The 19,146-nt window shown below is 36.8% G+C and overlaps 1 protein-coding gene across 2 annotated transcripts in view; it reads right to left on the bottom strand.

Moving 5' to 3' along the window:
* Luzp2 (leucine zipper protein 2) overlaps positions 1–19,146 on the bottom strand; it is a 432,038-nt gene that overhangs the window by 198,260 nt on the left and 214,632 nt on the right. For both annotated transcript variants that reach the window (XM_060367228.1, XM_060367227.1), the window contains exon 5: positions 6,658–6,720. In XM_060367228.1, the coding sequence (XP_060223211.1) occupies positions 6,658–6,720 (63 nt within the window). The remainder of the gene's footprint in view (positions 1–6,657; positions 6,721–19,146) is intronic.

Raw genomic sequence — 19,146 nt, 5'->3', positions numbered from 1 at the left:
TTTGCTCCTCAGAGGCCAGGAACTGGTAAAGAAACTTGTTTCATCCATTGCGTGTGTTTGTGTCTATAAGCCTGTGTGTCTCTGTGTGTGTGTCTGTGTATTATAACTATCAAACATAACAATAAAATAGTTTAGATGTCAAAACATGTTTAAATTTCTCTGAGGTTGACATAAATCTATATTTACCCTGTTAACAGACCAAATTATGATCAAATTAAAACTATTCTGACAGAAGGAGGGAAAGGAAAGGAACATCAGGGAACAGAAAGAGTGTTTCAGTGTCTGGCAGAGCTCAAAGATTGGAAACATTTACAAAGCAGGGTAGGAAGACTGAGCCCGGAAGATTCTCCCTGACTGCATCACACTGAATCATGAGCTGTGGCTCTGAACTCTGAATAACAAGGAGAAATAAAGGAGTGTTGACCACTTGGGTATTTTATCACAAGTCATGAACAAATTCACTGTTCAGCATTGTTTTGCGTGTGGTCAAGGAATAAAGCATGCGAACCTTATTCCACATCATTCTACTACTGTGATAGTTTTCTGGCTTTGTTAGTCCCCCACCCCAGCCCTGCACACTAGGCAAGTAATTCAGACAGGGCTTGGGGAATCATTTTTCTTATTTCCTCCACATATAGTTTTGTGCCCAAGGCTAGGGAGAACTGTGACAAATGCACGGGTATTGTACCAAAATCTTTAAGTTTTGTCCTGAAGATATGGTATGCTTGCTAACATTTCAGCTCAGTCTCACAATTAATGAGTACACAGAATCTGCCATTGTTTTGTGGCTCTTTTTTTTCTTTTTTTTCTACACTGAATTACCAAGGAAAAGAAGGGTCAGGAGATTCAGGAAGGTCATAGAAATCTCAACTGGAAAGTATAAGTTCTATGCCATGATCTTGTGTGCAGCATACAGGCTGTGATTCCCTAAGAAGAGGAAAACTCAGTGGAGCTTTGCCTAAATTGGACACGGAATCCTGGCTGTTGTGAGTCCTTACTGATGTTAAATTGGGCTTGTGGAATGATGATTCTGCCTGAGTCACAATTTCTCTTATGAACATCTCCACCCTTCTGGTCATGTAAACAACCTAGAAATAATCATTGATTCTACAAGCTGGATTTGAATAGAATCATTTCTTTGCCCAGTTCTCGTCCTGTCTACCTGGAGTGAATTGGAGTAGACTCCCCAGGAAGCATCAGATACCAGCCCCATACAGCACACTTAAATTATTCATGCTAACAACAGCTTGGTTGTTATGTCAAACCCATCCCTACCTACTGATTTTCTGCTGCTACTTATGAAGTAACTAAAATTTGTGTCTCAGTCAGTGTTCTATTGCTGTGAAGATACACCATGACCATGGCAACTCTTATAAAGGAGAGGATTTAATGGGGACTTACTTGCGGTTTCAGAGACTTAGTTCATCATCATCATGGTGGGAACATGGAAGCATGAATGCAGACAGTTTTGGAGGAGTAGCTGAGAGTTCTACATTCAGACCACAGGCAGCACAAACAGAGAGCGTGACACCATGCCTGGCGTGGAGTTTTGTAACCTTAAAGCCCACCTGCAGAAACCTACACTCCTCCAACAACATCACACCTACTACAACAATATCATACCCCCTAATCCCTTTCTGGTAGTGTCACTCTCTGATGACCAAGCCTTCAAATATATGAACCTATAGGGGCCATTAAAACCACTATATTGGTTGAGTGTCAGTCAACCAAGGACCATCTATGGATATAACATAGAACTTCTGCTCGGATGTGGCCTGTGGTAGCTCAGTAACCAAGTAGTTTTCCAAAGTAAGGGGAACAAGGACTATTTCTAACAGGATCTCAAGGGCAGGCTTTTTGACCCCCCCCACTCCCCAGGGGAGGAGCAGTCCTGTTAGGCCACAGAGGAGGACTTTGCAGCCAGCCCTGAAGATACCTGATAAAACAGGGTCAAATGAAAGGGGAGGGGGTCCTCCCCTATCAGTGGACTTGGAAAGGGACAGGGAGGAGACCAGGGAGGGAGTGTGGGGTTGGGGAGGGAATAAGGGAGCGGGATACAGCTGGGACACAGAGTTAACAAAATGTAACTAAAAAGAAAAAGAAAAATTAAAATAAAAAACAAAAAACAAAAAACAAAACCCAACAACAACAACAACAACAACAAAAAACACTATATTTCACTCATGGAGCTTCACGGGCTAGTAACCATATTTTAATGCAGAAATGTGTTCAGTCCATCTTCAAAAGTCCCCGTTTAAAAGTACAAAGTTCAAAGCCTTTTCTGACATTCAAGGCAATCTCAACTGTAACCCCTGGCAAAATCAAAATCAAAAAGCAGATCATATACTTCCAACATACAGTGGCACAGAATGTACACTATCATTTCAAAAGTGAGGAAAGGGAGAATAGTAAAGAAACCCTGGACCAAAGCAAGACTGAAAATAGCTGGGCAAACTCCAGTCTCTGTATCACTATGTCTGATATCAAAATGCTCTTTAGATTTCCAACTCCTTTCAGCTTCACTGACTGCAACACGCTTCTTTCTCTTGGGCTGGGTCTACACTCTGTCAGCTGCCTTCCTGGGCAGGTATCTCATGACTCTGGCATATCCAACATCATGTGGTAATCAACAATATCCAGGCTTCACTTTCACAGCTTTACACAATAGCCTCTCTGAGCTTCCATGCAGGGACATCCCTGACACACGTTTGGCCTTAGTGGCTTTTCTTAGTCATGGAGACAGATTTCACAACCCCCACATAACCCCCCCACATGTACAAACACACACACACATACACACACATGCACATACCTACATACTTACCCCCCTACACAGACCACACACAATTAAAAATAAATCGTCAGAGGAATTCAATTTCTTGATTCTCAACCCACATCAAGCTTTTTTTTTTCCTTCTTTATGTTTTCCTCTTTATTTTCTCCTTTCTTCTCTTTCTTCATTTTTATTTTCTGTTATTTATTTATCTATTTTTTGCCTTTTCAATGAAGTATATCTCTAACTGAATATAAGATCTGCCTCTCTTTGCTATAAGCAGAAGACAGGAGTAAAATTTAGCAGCACTGATAAATATGCATACTTCTCTGAATATTCATGATTCTGAGTTACTCTATATATTTGAAATTTATTATTTATTTTATAGAATTTACTATTTATTTACTTATATGTATATAATATATATGCATATGGAAACCATGAAAAATAGTCCTCATAATTTCATAATTTTATTATTATGAGCTATTGAAAGTAGCCCATTCCTCTCAAATTATGAAAAATACAGTCTAGTTAAGGAATATTTATTATTACTCAACAAAGAGTTATCAAATGTTTAACATGGTCCAGAAAACGCATGGAGGATATAATGATGAAAAATTAGTCTTTACTTTTGTAGTTTAAAACCAATCAATGTTTGTGTTTTTAATATAAATGCACTACAGTAAGATATATTAATAGGTAGATTTTACACAATGTTCCATTTACCATTGAAAAGTAGAGAATGAGAATGACCAAGTAGATCAATGGCTACATAATAATACCCAGAAACATTAATTACTATGGAGAGTCAAAAAGTGAGATGCAAGGCTTTCTGTTATGCATGAATTTTATGAGGCTACACGTTGTCTTAAATTGGGGCTTCATGGATTTTTATTTAGGTATAGTAAAAAATAATTTTTATGATATTTAAATAATGACCTCTTTGGGACACTGAGTTTTCATTACAGGTGCTCTGAGTGTTATTTGTGTATTTGTAATCTTTTACCTTCTTTCTCTAATGTTTCACAGATGGAGTTTATTCATCTGTCCTCTGTTATGTATGAAGCATTCCTTTTAGCTTCTTAGATTTTCTGGAATGGACATTTTCATAAATTTCATTTTCTTAAATCTCTATTAATTTGTAACCTCTTAACTCTGCCATATTTAGTCTGTGTGCTTGAGTAACTGAGGTTCCATTAAGAGGGTAAAACCATGACAAGCTGAGACACAAAAGCTACATGCATGGGTCCTTTTAGCAGGGATGGCGCTGGTTCTGGGATGCACAGAGCTGGGGAGAAGGGTAACAGAAAAGAGTACAAGTGCGAGGGAGTAATGGAACTTAGGAGATTAAAGTGAGAGCAGCTCTCCATCCTTTTAAAAAACAAAGGTGGAGGTGATTGTCTAGTGTTATGTCAGAAGATGTTCTCCGCCACCATTGAAGTAGAGATTACAAATATATGAAAGAAACAGGAAGAGTACAGACTCATAACGTATTTAGAATGAAGGGGAATTCTAAATGAGGAAGCAATACTAACTAGAACACAGTGCTTCAGTATATTCTGCTTGACTGGAGATCACAAATTACTAAAGTATGAGTTACTTTCTGTGGTCGGGAGTTTACCATGGAAAGGAATTTTAAAGTCAGGCAGTAACAGAGGTGTCAATGTTTTTCTAGATACATTTTCTTCTTATAACTCTGTTATCTTCTATAATGAACCCTCTTTTATCAAGGGAAATCTATTTGGTTTAGGTTGAATGAACCCTACACAACCTAAGGACAAAAATGTGAATAAGACACGACTAACTAAACTATCCATTTTTCTGGCTATACTGATTGCTGCAGGCATGTCAGAAATGTAAAATCTTGGAGATTTCTGTTAGAACACGACAAGAAAATACTCATTCTTCCATGTTTATGTGGTGGGGATGTGAATAGGATGGCTGGGACTTTTGTTTGCTTTGTAGAGGAACACACAAGGGTATGGATGATGTCTGTGAATACAGAATAGAGGATGAGATACTCGCATTCTAAGAGTGCGCAAATGTGAGTATCTCATCATTTTCAGTAATAATTTACATAGCGGAATTAGTTGCTCACAACGAGGTGTCTAAGGCAAACCATAAACTCCCCTGAGAGAAAGAACATCCTCTCTTTACCTCTGCCAAGTCAAAATACTATACCCTTATTGAATGGTAAGGTCTTTGCTGTAGCTGTATGTGATAGAGACAGTTTTCAGATTTATTTTTCTGTGTATTACACATTGACCATTTAAATCACATGCCTTTACTGAAGAGCCTCTTACATTGGATACTTCCAGTCTTGATTCAGAGAGTAAAACAAATTCTTTTCTAGTTTGGTTACTTGCTTTATTTTCACCCAACAACAACAAACCATCAGAAATACCACTTTTTCACATGATTGAATAACTAGAAATCATTTTACCTATAAGAAGTAAAGCATTATTTTCTGGTGGTTGGTGAACAGCCCTAATTTCAAATTCCTGTTTCTTTCCAAAGATACCTAGACTTACAGTCAATAATATTTCTGATCCTTACCTATTAAAACTTGCTAAGCTTCTTTTATCAAGAAATACCAAAATACTAAGTCAAGTAAAATGGTTTGAAGACTACAAATCCTGTATTCACATCCACTTGTAAACTCAAAATGTAAACTAATTTAGAAGTAGGATTTTTGCACATGTAATTGTAACAAATCAATGTCATAACAGAGTAGAGTGGGTATTAAAGCTAAACAATGCATTTTTATACTCAAAGGGTATGGTATATAAAGAGCATAGACACAGAGGCTAGCCCCCATGAAAACACAAGCAAGAACTGGACTGCTACTATACCAAGTCAGACAATGTTGTGGAAGGCAGAGAGGCAGCAAATGCTAGGAGAGAACAGGGAAGGATTATGTCCCAAACCTTCAGGCAGACCTGCCAGAGCTACACTGATTTCATTTCTGACATGTTGCCTCCAGATCTTTGAGGAAACTAAGTTCTGCCACACTGAGTTGCTTGGTCACTGGAACTTTCCCCAGTAGCTCTAGGGATGTATGTGGATGATTCATAGTATGCTTTAAATGCTAAGTGCAAATTATGCATAATAGTGGGCTGTTCGGAAGCCAACCCAGGGGAGGCAAGGGACCAGGAATAACGTTAAAGTTAGAATATCGTGAAGAAATGTTATTAAAATATCCCAATCACATCTTACATTCAGGTAATGCGTGAGGCAAAACTTACAACCTATTTGTCTACACACAGTGTGGGAATCCATTAGGGACTGTGACCTGAAGCACTCCCTCACCCCTCCACAGCACTATGTTTACTGAGGCAAGAAAATGGAATGATTACCTTTGAGAGATTTACAGCCACATCTATACAAAGTCGAACTGAAACGGGCTTTCATTTAATTTACTAGGGTTTACTCTATAGCAGTGTTCATTGGCATTTAGATCTCTTGTTGACTGCTTAACTCAAAGACTCCTTTTAAGAAGCTTAAACCTGCTTGTTTAAAAAGAAAATATCCACATGTATCATTTCTCATCATTCTTATCATTCAAAACATCATGATGATAATCTTTAACAGGATCTTCTCTGCATGTAGAGAATGAGAACATAAAAATCAGCTTTAATATTCAAACCTAGAGGTAGTTTTCAATTATCCTGAAATATAAAATCAACTAAATGAAATCCTTTCTATTTCCTGAGCTCATTGCAGCTATGAGGTAGGAACTCTTAGCATCATTTTTCCTCTCCGTTAGTATGTAACTGAAGCTCAACTCAGAATTAAAATTCTCCGAACTTCTGGTAGATTCCTATGTGATATTTTTCTGTGTATTCTTTGATTAATGTACAATTTTTTTGTAACATGAAAATTACCTCATTCTGTAAGTCTCGGATCATTTTGCTCTTTCTTTCCACTTCAGTCTTCAAAAAATTAATCTGAAAACAAATAAAATATTATGGATACACATTCTCAATATATTACTATGTTTTCTATTTTGCATTACTTTGAGGTATACAAAAGTTATTATGGTTTTAATGTAAATATTGAAAAGAAAGGATTAAAGTTTTCATTAACCAAAGCCTTTAATTTTCTTGATCTTTGTTCAATTTGTTCATTATATATTATTATGAAAAGTGTTCATTGTATAAAAGTTGTGTAATTCTCAAAAACATAATTTTTATATTAGTGAAATTTATTCATGTTTACTTTATTTAATACCAATTAATGTACATCAGTTTTAAAATTAATTGTGAAATTAATCAAGTTTTGGTTACTGCTAAAAAACTTAACCAAGGTAATGAAGATTACTATAATTGATATAACTCCAAATACAGTTGGTTAAATAATTTGGGTTCCTACGAAAAAAAGAACAAGGCTGCCAACATTGATCTTTATCTTCTACATCCATCCTTTCGTGGTGGCTTCTGTTATCATATTTCCCAGGTAGTGTGTACGAGAAATCCACAACACAGCAAAACAAAACAAAACAAAACACACAAACAAACAAATATTGACTCGAAAATATAGTGGCATCTTCCGTCTTTTCCATGGTATTTCAGCTAAGGCTCCAAGAGAGAGCCACTTGCTGTGTATCTCAGGCAGATGAAAGATGTTATTGACCACCATTTAGCACGTGGTGAGTCAAATGTGCTCACATGATTAGTAAGAAGAGCAGGTTTCAGAGAGATGAAATGAAGTTTCACGGCACCTGAGTACTGATATTTGTTTTCCATAAAGGGCTGCTGGAACCTACATTACCTGTATGTGCCCTGAATGCATGAACATAGCTCCATTTGTTACTGAAAACTCAAGCTAAACCATTTGAAAGTGATGGCGTATATAAAGCAGGAAATGAAGAAGAACTACCATGTTTATTGCTATGGCCATTAATTATCAAGGTAAAATTGAACTAGAGGGATGTTAATGTTAAGGAAATACCATTAATCACATTCATTGTCTATTAGGTAGAGAATTCAAGACCAATGGTAAAACAAAAAAATTACCTAAAAGGGCATGATGATACTTTAACTTCTATGTCTGCAGAACTATGACATGCCTATTGATGGAAGATTTCATAACTTTTCTATATTAGTACTTTGTTGATAATAAAAACTTTAAATCATGAAATAGCAATCTTAGTTTTATACATAATTTTCTTTACTGATGCCAGGCCCACATATGTTGATATATTAAAATTCACATTTATTAGGAATATACTGAAATAGATCCTGCCTGTAATTCTTTTTTAATTTTATTTTTTGCATTTTTATTAATTATTATTATTTATTAAAATTTATTCACTTTGTAGCCTGGCTATGGCCCCCATCCTCATCTCCTCCCAATCCTACCCTCTCTTCTTCTTCTCCCCCTAAGTTTCTCCCCTAGTCCACTAATAGGGGAGGACCTCCTCCCCTTCTATTTGACCGTAGCCTATCAGGTCTTATCACAACTGGCTGCATTGTCTTCCTCTATGGCCTGGCAAGGCTGCACACCTCTCCTCCTCAGTGGGAGGTGATCAGAGAGCCTGCCACTGAGTTCTTGTCAGAGACAGCCCCTGCTCCCCTAACTAGGGAACCCACTTGGAGACTGAGTCTATAGGCTACATAGACTTTAGGTCCTTTCCACACACGGTCCTTGGTTGGGGTATTAGTCTCTGCAGGACCCCCAGGACCCAGTTATTGTTTGGGCTCTGTTGGTCTCCTTTTGGAACTCCTGTCCCCTCCAGGTCTTTCTGTCTCCCCCTTCTTTCATAAAATTCTATGCATTCTGACTAAAGTTTGGCTATGAGTCTCAGCCTGTGCTTTGATTCCTTGATCAGTATAGTCTCAAGTGACAACACATGCTGAAGAGGATGTGTAGAAAAGGGAAGCCTCTTCCATTGCTGGTGTGAATGTAAACTTGTAAAACCATTTTGGAAATCAATCTGGCACTTTCTTCGAAAATTAGGATAGTGCTTACCTCAAGATCCAGCTATACCACTCTTATGCATATATCCAAAATATGCTCAACTACACAACAAGGACATTTGCTCAACCATGTTTGTAGCAGCTCTATTTACTAATAGCCAGAAGCTGGGAACAACTTAGATGTTCCTCAATGGAGGGATAGATACAGTAATCATGGTACAGTTACACAATGGAATACTACCCAGCTATTAAAAACAAGGACATCATGAAATTTGCAGGCAAATGGTGGGACCTAGAAACTATCATCTTGAGTGAAGTAACCCAGAAACAGAAAGACACACATGGTATATACTCACTCATAAGTGATTATTAGACATGTAGTATAGGATAAACTAAAATCTGTATAACTGAAAAGCTAAACAAGAAGGCAGACCCGAGGGAAGATGATTAGTCTTTATTCAGAAAGGTAGGTGTGATAGATCAGAAGCAGGAGAAGACAGACAGAAAACAGGCAGGAGCCTAGCATAGATGGCCTCTGAACGACTCCACTGCCTATAATTCTTTATATACTCCACACAGACATAGAATCTTGAGGATATGAAACTCAAATATATTCAGAACACTTAAAATATTAGCATTTTGAGATCACTGGCTTAGAATCCCAGCAGGATTCAACTTCCCTGCAGAAATAAGCACTCCTAGTATTTACTTCAATAATGGCCTTCAGAGACAAAAATACCAAGTACGTTCTGTGAGCAAATCTTGGAAGAATAGTGCTTCTTTATGTTTGATGGGAACAAAAGCTTCGAGACAAGTCTTGCTTTAGGTTTATGTCTCTTCCCAGACAAGTTAAACCATAAAAATTAACAGGAGTCAGGAAATGCATCCAAACACCATTAATATCTTTAATTATCATGGTCATGCCTGCTAGTTTGTCATCCCTGCTGGCAACCAGGCTTTGGCTGGGTAAACCCAAACCTGAATCATCTCCCAATGCAACATGCATGCAGAGATGAAAAGCAATCTTCATGTCTTCATAAAAACTGTGTTGCAACATGATTATATAAAGGTAGATCTACTGCTCAAATAACACAAATTTTCAGAAGTGTATTTTCTTTCATATTATATAGTTTAATAAACAAATTTATTATTGTGTTTCACAGAAATTTTAATTAGGACTAAGAAAAAACTTCAGTTACTAAAACACTTTTTTTTGGGGGGGGTTAGAAATGTCAAATTTTCATTTGACTAAAAAGGGCACAATTAAAAATTCAATCAAGATCACTATAAAAAAATGTAACTTTTCTTTATCTCAAGTGGATTATCAATGGGAAACACCTGTACTGTAAGCTCATCTCTGAGGGAGTTTCCAGAGACATGTTATTGAGGAGAGATGACCCAAACTGAATGTGGTTTGAACCACCCAATAAACTGAAGAAATAAAACACAAATGTGTGAGAAGTACTTGAAAAAATGTTCAACTCCTTAGTCATCAGGGAAATGAAAATCAAAATTACTTTTAGCTTTTATCTTGCACCAGTGGATGTAAGATCAATGGCCAAGATAAAAACAAAAAAACAAATGACAGCTACTGGTGTGAAGGGTTTGGAGTAAGGGATGCACATTCCTGGTGGGAGTGCAAACTTGCATAGCCATTATCGAAATCATTGTAGCCGTTTCTCAGGAAGACCTGAATCTACCTCAAGGCCAAGCTACCCCACTCTACAATGATGACCTCCCTCCAAGATGTGGTAGTGAAATAAATGGTGGCACAAAGCCTTTGGGACTAACCAACCACTATCTGATTGAATTCAAGGTCCACTTCATTAGGTGAACCCATGCTCGACACTGCTCAGGTGGCCAAGAAACTAAAACTAGATAGGCCAGGGACCTGAGTGCTAAAAGAACATAGGAATGAAATGACTTCCACTAACATTCTACTATACTCAGATCAGTGTCTTCCTCAGCCATCTTTAGAGAAGTTTCCAGCTGTGGTAGATGCAAATGAATACAGAGACCCACTTCTAGACAAGGCATAGAGAGTGAGAGACCATCAAAATGGGATGTCTTCAACAATTGCCCCTTACCAATCAGGGTTCAGAGAAACCTGTGGAGGAGGCAGAAAGCATAAGAATCAGAAGAGGTGGAGGACACCAAGGAAATGAGGTTTCCTAATGACAGAAGGACCGATGAAAATGTAAACTCACAGTGACACCACACTCAGGGCCAGATGGGGTCCCATTGACTAGAGAGGTGGACATAAGCCCACATCCTTAACCCAGCTGTCTCCAATTGATAACCATTTACAAATGAAAGATTAGTTCTCTGCAAGAGTCTCCCTGTGTATTCAAACCACTGTTAAGGCCAGGGCCCACGCCCATCAGGAGATGGGCAAACTAAAATAAATGCATTGGCATTTTTGGAGGTTTGTTGTCTCATAATGCTTTATTTTTAACCTTACGCGTTCTTTGTGCATATATTATGATTTTTCCTTTTGTGTTTTTATGAGATTTCTGCATGTGCAAATGTGTGCATCTCTGCATCTATGTGTTTCTTGAGCTTTATCTGTGGCTCTTTTTCTTCTGTTTGTTTTTTTAAATTTGTCTAATTCTATTTTTCTTAATTTTGGATGCCTCTTTGTATCCTAATGGGAGAGAAAGAGAGGGGATAGATTTGGGAGGGTGGGGATGTGGGCGGGAACTGGGTGGAGCTGGGAAGGGAGAACCATAATTAAATATATTATACTAAAAAAAATCTATTTTCAGTGAAAATGAAAAGAAGCCAACCTGGCAAGCTGAGAACCAGCAATAATGTCTTTACTTCCTGAGTGTGGATACAACGTGAATGGGTTCATCACGATCCTGTTAGCACATCTCAAGTTTCTCCAACTCTCAGTGCCATAATGGATGTATTACATCAACTGCTAATCGAAGTTCCCCCTTTCCTTAAAGTGCTTTTATCAGACATGGTGAAACATCAATAAGAAAAGTAACTAATAATACATATTCTCAGTAACAGGATTTCTGGATCATATATACTAACTCTACTTTTTTTTTTTAAGGAACCTCTCCATGGTTTACGTATGTATGAAATGATTTACATTTCCAGCAAAAGTACATTTGTGATACAAACATGTGAGCAGTTGTATTTATTCTATTCCATTGCATCTAGATTTATATCAGTGTCATACTATTTTAATGTAACTCATAAGAGAATAGTCTAAACTAAGATATGATAATACCTCCGGTTTTTTTATTGTTGTTTTTTCTTTTACTGAAAATAGATTTTTTTTTACATACAATATATTTTGAATATGGTTTATATCATATTCCATACAATATATTTTGATTATGCTGAAGGAGGCAGAGGCAGGAGGATCATGGGTTGGTTTTTGCTTGTTTTATTGTTTGATTTTTTCTGGCTTTGACTATCTTTATTTATTTATTATTCACTTTACATTCCACCTTGCCTCCCAGGCTAACCCTTCCGTCCTCCCCTTTCCCCTATTCCTCAGAAAAGGGGAGCCCTACCCCATCCCATCTACCCCAGCTTTTCAAGGTGCATTAGGATTGAGCTTGTCCTCTTTCCCCATGGCCTGGTAAGGCAGCCCTGCCAGGGGGAAGTGATCAAAAGCTGGCAGGAAAGTCCATGTCAGATACAGTCTCTGCTTACCTTACCTGATGACCCATATGAGGCCTAAGGTGCCCATCTGCTATATTTTATATTGTTTTGTTTTGTTTTGTTTGTATTATCTAGTAAGTTTGGCTACTTCGGGAATTTTCTGTTTCTGTATAAATTTTGAGATTTTTTTGATAGATCTTTGAAGATTATCATAGGCATTTATGTAGTAGGCATTTTGGCTGAGATCTTGCTGAATCTGCAGTTCTCCTTGGGCAGTGAAAAAGTTTCACAATGTGTAGCCTTTCTTCCATGAACATAGGAGGCATTTCCTTATTTTTCTGTGTCTTTGATATATCTAACTAATGTTTTTCTATGATGCTTATGGTAGGTGTATCTCCTCTCTATTGTTAAATGTATTCCTGGATAGCTGTAGCTATTGTAAAGCTTTACTAAATTGATATCCATGCTAGCTAATTTCCTATAAGGACATGAGAACACTATTCATACTTGCATGTGAGTTTTGTACCCTCAAACATGACTTAAAAGGGCTTTCTGGTAAAGATTTTTTGGGGGGTTGGTATATTTGATCCTGACATTTGCAAAAGTGACTATTTGAATTTTGCTTTTCTATTTGGATGTTTTATCTTTTCCTTTTTCTCGCCTAATTGCTCTGCTGAAGACTTCCTGTACCATGTTAAGTAATAAGTCGTGAAAATGAGCACTTTTCTTGTTCCAAGTCAGAAAGCTTGTAGCCTTTCTGTATTACGTATAATATTAGCTGTTAGATTCTGTAAGTGACCTTTATGTTATGACATAGTCCTCTTTTTCTCAGTTTGTCAGATTTTCTCATGAAGTGACTTTACATTTTATCAACTGTGTCTCGGGCATCTGTTAATCATGCTTCTGCTCTTCATGCTGTTGGTACAGTATGCTTCCATTATGAATGTTAAAATCTGAACCATCCTTGAATTCCTTTCTATAAAATCACCTCTTCCACCACAAATAAACTTTTTAAAAATCTGCTGATTTGGTAAGTTTGAGAGCATTTTGTTTAATGTAAATGTAACAATGTTCATGGAGACAATTGCTTTTCACCACTCTCCACTCCCTCCCTCCTGCCTTTATCTGGCTTTGTACAATACATGCAGGAAAATTCTGTTGTCATTATTTGTTTACCATTTACAGTAACTTAATGAATTGTTATTAGTTTTTTTTATTACCAAACATATTTAAAGAAATCTCTTTATTACAAACCTTTTTTGAAGCAATTATTTTTAGTTGTGTTCTCATTTATATTAATGATACTGAAAAATATGGTCTATATATTTTAAAATTAAAAATTGTTTATACATTGTAAGTGAATTATGCTGTCATAATAAATTAGAAACTTTCAATGTAGTATTAATATTCTTGAATATATATAATCACTTATGTATTAACACATTTTGTTTATTTCTGTAATATATAACATATTTTCATCTGTTCAGAAAAAATTATTGACAATTTTTTACATATTTTTATTCACTTACATCCAATTGAATCCCCTCCCTCCTCTCCTCCTGATCCCGCCTTCCCCCTCTCTTTCCCCTATCTTCTCTACCCTACTCCTCAAAATAGCTTGCACTATTGAGCATGTTTTTAAACTATTTGCCCATTTGCTCTGCATTGCTACTGTCTATAGATCTTTGAGTTTTGAAGTTGTGTGTGTGAAACTGTACTGCTTAGGGCAAGGTAGTATATGATAATTTCAGTTTTTCCTGGGTTTTCAAAACTATTGCTAGTCACATCTTTTTTCTGTGAACTATTTTTGTTTAGAAAAATGTTAGTATTTTGCCAATTATCTTTCTCTATGCTATTTTGTATTCACTTTTCAAATTTGCTCATTAAAGTAGTAATATTTTTAATTTTTAAATTTAACATATTTATGTGTAAATTCTTTTAATTTTCCCTTGTCCCAGTTTTAGATTCTGTGATAAAATAGTTAAACTATTCTTATTCGCTGTGGTTTCTAACACATTAGCGTTTTGGCTAGTTTGGAAGCTTGCTTGCTTTTTCCCCTACATTTGGTACTCCATTTCTAGTTTTGTTGTTACATGAGTGAAAATAACATACACAATATTCATACCACAGCTCACGTAGGGATCTGATGACTCCACTGTCCCAGGATGTCCCATACAGCCATTTCTCATGGAAATTTACTTGCATAAAGAGTTCCTTCTCTGGGAGTCTGATGTCTGAACTGGGAGCTGTTGAATTATACTCGCTGTTATCCCCATCATTTTCCTTTCATCTCCTTCTTATCTCTTTGCAGGGAAGATCAAAGAAAACCAAAGGAATCCTTTCTTTTTTTGTACCTAGGCTTTCTTTGAAGTTGGTCAGTTGGAATCATTGCTTTATTCTGTGAGCTGCTCTTTTAGTAATGCATGTATTTTATGATTTTGCCATTACATTGGGGAATGGATATGCACATTTTTTAACTTCAATGTAAGAATTAATCAAACGACATGGACTTCTTTACATCATCCCATTGTCTTAATTCTAGCAATTTCAATTGAATTACTTCACAGTTTATGTTGAAAATGCTTTTTAAATACTATTCCAACAAATACGATGCTGAAGGGACATATATTTTATGCTATAATATAATCTTTTGCTTCCCAACACATGATCATTCTAAAATGTCATCATGTGTCCACATACACTTTGGTATATACCTAAGTAAATATAAATATAAGAAGATATGTAACTTTTAAAACATTTAAGGCAGTTATAGTAAATAACAGGAAGAACTTGAATGAAGGTAAGAAAATATGACACATTACCAAAATTGAATTGCCTTGTAAGTATTAATGACACTGAAGTTTGAAATGCTCAGTCAGAGATCACTGTTAGGTAATTTAGCTCACTGCTATAAGAAGAGCCTTTGTGACTCAGAACCTCAGATCAACCTCATACAGCTCATTGTCAGCATGTAAGAGCAGCTGCTGGAAATCCATATATAGTATTTAGATAGTGTAACTAAATGGTTTTGATTAGTAATGACTTAGAGTTGAAACATTAGAACAGTATAATGATTAAGACTACACTACATGAAACTGCACCCGAACCCTGCACTGAATTTTCTGCCCCACAACTCTGTCTGCTTTCTCTGAGCCACCTCCCACCCTAGAAACTGACCTGATAGCACATAGAATAGTGGTAAATGCACCCAGACCTGTGCTCCATTTACTGCCCCATGACTCTGCCTGCTTTCTTGGAGGTCTGCTGGCACCAGGGACAACCAGGTAAGACTCTTTTTCATGCCCTTCTCAGCCATGTCCCCTTAAAACACACACAGCAGTCATAAACTACACCCTACCCACTGGACTACATTTTGGAGCCTAAAACTTCACCTGCTTTTGCCTAAAACTTTCCTGCTTTCCCACTGTCATGAGAGACCCCAAGCCATACTGGAACTAGGAATCACAGAGGTAAAGTTAGGACCCAAAACCTCAGAGGCCATCCAGGGCACAAAAAACAAAAACAAAAACAAACAAACAAACAAAAAACATCAAAAGAGAAATCCTACTAGACATGAAGACTCACTAGTCACCAGAACCCCATGCCACTTAGGCCAGAAGACAGAGGAAACAGAAACCAAGAGACAAAACATTAAAAAACAAAACAAAAACAAACAAACAAAACAAATAAACAAGAACAACAACCAAACCAACAAAGATAAACTCAGAAACCAGCATCTAAAACCACAATAACCACACAACCCAGATGGCTAAAAGCCAGGATAAGAACACTGTCAACAACAGCCATGGTAATATGCTACCACCAGAGTCCAGTTTTCTTGCTACAGCAAACCGTGGATATCCTAACACAGCTGAAACTCAAGAGGATGGCATTAAATTCAGCCTTATGAAGGTGACAGAGGCCTTTAAAGAGAAAATGAACAAATCCCTTAAAGAAATACAGGAGAATACAACCAAAGAGGTGAAAGAAATGAATAAATTTGTTCAGGACCTGAAAATAGAAACATAAGCAATAAGGAAAACACAAACAAAGGAAATCATGGTGATAGAAAACCTACATAAAAAACAAAAACACCCCAAAAAACCAGAAACTAGAGATACAAGCATCACCAACAGATTATAAGAAATGGAAGAGAGAATCTCAAGTATAGAAGATATTAAGACACTGGTCAAAGAAAGTGTTAAATCTAAAAAATTTCTGACACAAAACACCCAGGAAATCTGAGACACTATGAAAAGACCAAACATAACAATAATGGGAATGGACTGTGGAGAGGATTAATATCTCAAAGGTCCAGAAAATATTTTCAACAAAATCACAGAAGAAAATTTCCCTAACCTATAAAAAGAGATGCTTATAAACACATTAGAAGCTTTCAGAATAGCCAATAGACTCAACCAGAAAAGAAAATCCTCCCACCACAAAATAATCAAAACAAACGTACAGAACAAAGAATATTGAAACCCTCAAGAGATAAAAGCAAGTAACATATAAAGGCAGACCTATCAAAATTATACTGACTTCACAATAGAGATGCTAAGAGGCAGAAGGGATTGGATTGATGTCTTGTAGTCTCTAAGACAGTATAGATACTAACCCAGAGTAACTTATCTAGAAAATCTTTCAATCACCGTGGAGAAAGGGAACAAGATTTTCTATGACAAAACCAAATTTAAACAAATCCAGCCCTACAGAAGATACTAGAAGGAAAAGTCCAACATACAGAGCTTAACCACACCCAAGAAAACAACAGAAATAAATAATTCTACATCAGCAATGCCAAAAGAAGTAAAGCAGGCATGCACACACTCACACAAACACACATACACACCAAAATAACAGGAAATAACATCCACTGGTCTTTAATATTTCTCAACATCAATGAATACAATGTCCCAATTAAAAACACAGGCTAGTAGAAGAACTTAAATACAGAGACATGGCTGCTCAGTCAAAGTATCACATCCAAAGACCTTTTAGGTTTGTGTGAGATTCAGCTGAAATGACACACCTTTAATCCATCTGGCTGGAATATAGACATGCCCTTAGTACACACGCACATTTAATCCCAAACAATGAAGGTAAATTTAGTTGTTGGAAGGAAGAAACCATGTTTGAAAATGACATCTAATTGGGGGGCAAACAAAGTGAAAAATCAGAGAAATATGTGACAGAATGAGTCAAAGATAAAATGCAAGCAACTCTCACAAGGAAAGACAGGAAGGACAAGGTACTTGAGAGCAGTACAGTAAAGTTGAGAACAGGAGAGTAGGGTACAGTAGAGAGAGATTAGAGAAGACAATATAGTAGAATAGGATAGAGAGCAGTGAAGACAATACAGAAGAGTAATATAGTAGAGAGTTCATTAGAGAAGACAGTACAGTAGAGAAGGCAGTAGAGTTGAGTACAGTACAGTACAAACAGTTCGGTGCCGTTCACTTGAGTGCAGTTGAGTTCAGCTGAGTTTGTGCAGTTCAGTGGAGTTAAGTTCATGGAGTTCAGAAGCATAGCCATTCAGGAGAAGCTGCACAAAGTCTCTGAGATGACAATTAACTCATCCAAATTAAAAAAAAATGTAGTTTTTATACAAGCTATCAGAATGGACGTGAAAACACGATCCATCATTTTGCTGCATAACAGAAACACACCTTAGCATCAAAGATAGATAGACATTACCTCAGAGTAAAGGGCTGGGAAAAGATTTTCTAAGCAAACAGACACAAAGCAAGCTAGAATAACCATTCTACTATCTAATAAAAAATGCCTTTCAACCAAAATAAATCAAAAAAGATGGGGAAGAATACTTCATACTCATCCAAAAAAAAAAAAAAAGTATACCAACCTGATATCTCAAATTGGACTGTGTCCCAAATGCAAGTGTAGCCACTTTCATAAAAGAAACATTGCTAAAACTTGAATCACACATTGCACCCCACTCTTAACAATGGACAAGTCTCTCAATAGAAACTAAACAGACAATAATGAAACTAGCAGATATTATAAATCAAATGAACCTAACAGACATCGATGGCACATTTTACCAAACACAAACAATATACCTTCTTCTGAGTACTTCATGGAACATTCTCCAAAATTGACAATGCACTTAGTTATAAAGCAATTCTAAATATATACAGGAAAATAACAATAACCCTGTATATCTTATCAGACCACCACGGACTAAAGCTGGACTCCAGCAACAACAGAAACAACAGAAAGCATACAAACTCATGGAAACTGAACAATTCCCTACTCAACGACCACTGAGTAGAGGAAGGAATAAAGAAATAAAGACTTTCTAGAGTTTAATAAAAATGAATGTACAGCATACCCAAACTGATGGGATACAATAAAAACAGTTCTAAGGAAAGTTCATAGAACTAATTGCTTTCTTTAAGAAATTGTTGAGGATTGGGCATCTTCCCTAGGGTCTTTTTTGTCTAGTTTCTTTTTTTTAATTTAATTTTATTTATATATTTATTTATTACAATTTATACAACAAATTGTATAAACTTATACAATTTATTACTACTGCAGCCCCCTCCCTTGTCTTCTCCCTGTCCTACTCACCCTCCTTATTCTCTTGCTATGTCTTTTCCCTAGTCCCCTGATAGAAGAGGACCTCCTTACTTTCTGTCTGACCCTAGCCTTTCAGGTTTCAGCAGGGCTGACTGCATCATCTTCCTCTGTGGTCTGGCAAGGCTGCACCCTTCAGAGGGAGGTGATCAGAGAGCCTTCCACTGAGTTCATCTGAGAGACAGCCTCGTACCCCTTATTAGGGAACCCACTTGGAAACTGAGCAGCCAATAAACA

The sequence above is a fragment of the Meriones unguiculatus genome, chromosome 14 (assembly GCF_030254825.1).
Source record: "Meriones unguiculatus strain TT.TT164.6M chromosome 14, Bangor_MerUng_6.1, whole genome shotgun sequence".
Lineage (NCBI taxonomy): Eukaryota > Metazoa > Chordata > Mammalia > Rodentia > Muridae > Meriones > Meriones unguiculatus.
This window is presented reverse-complemented; position numbering and strand designations above follow the sequence as displayed.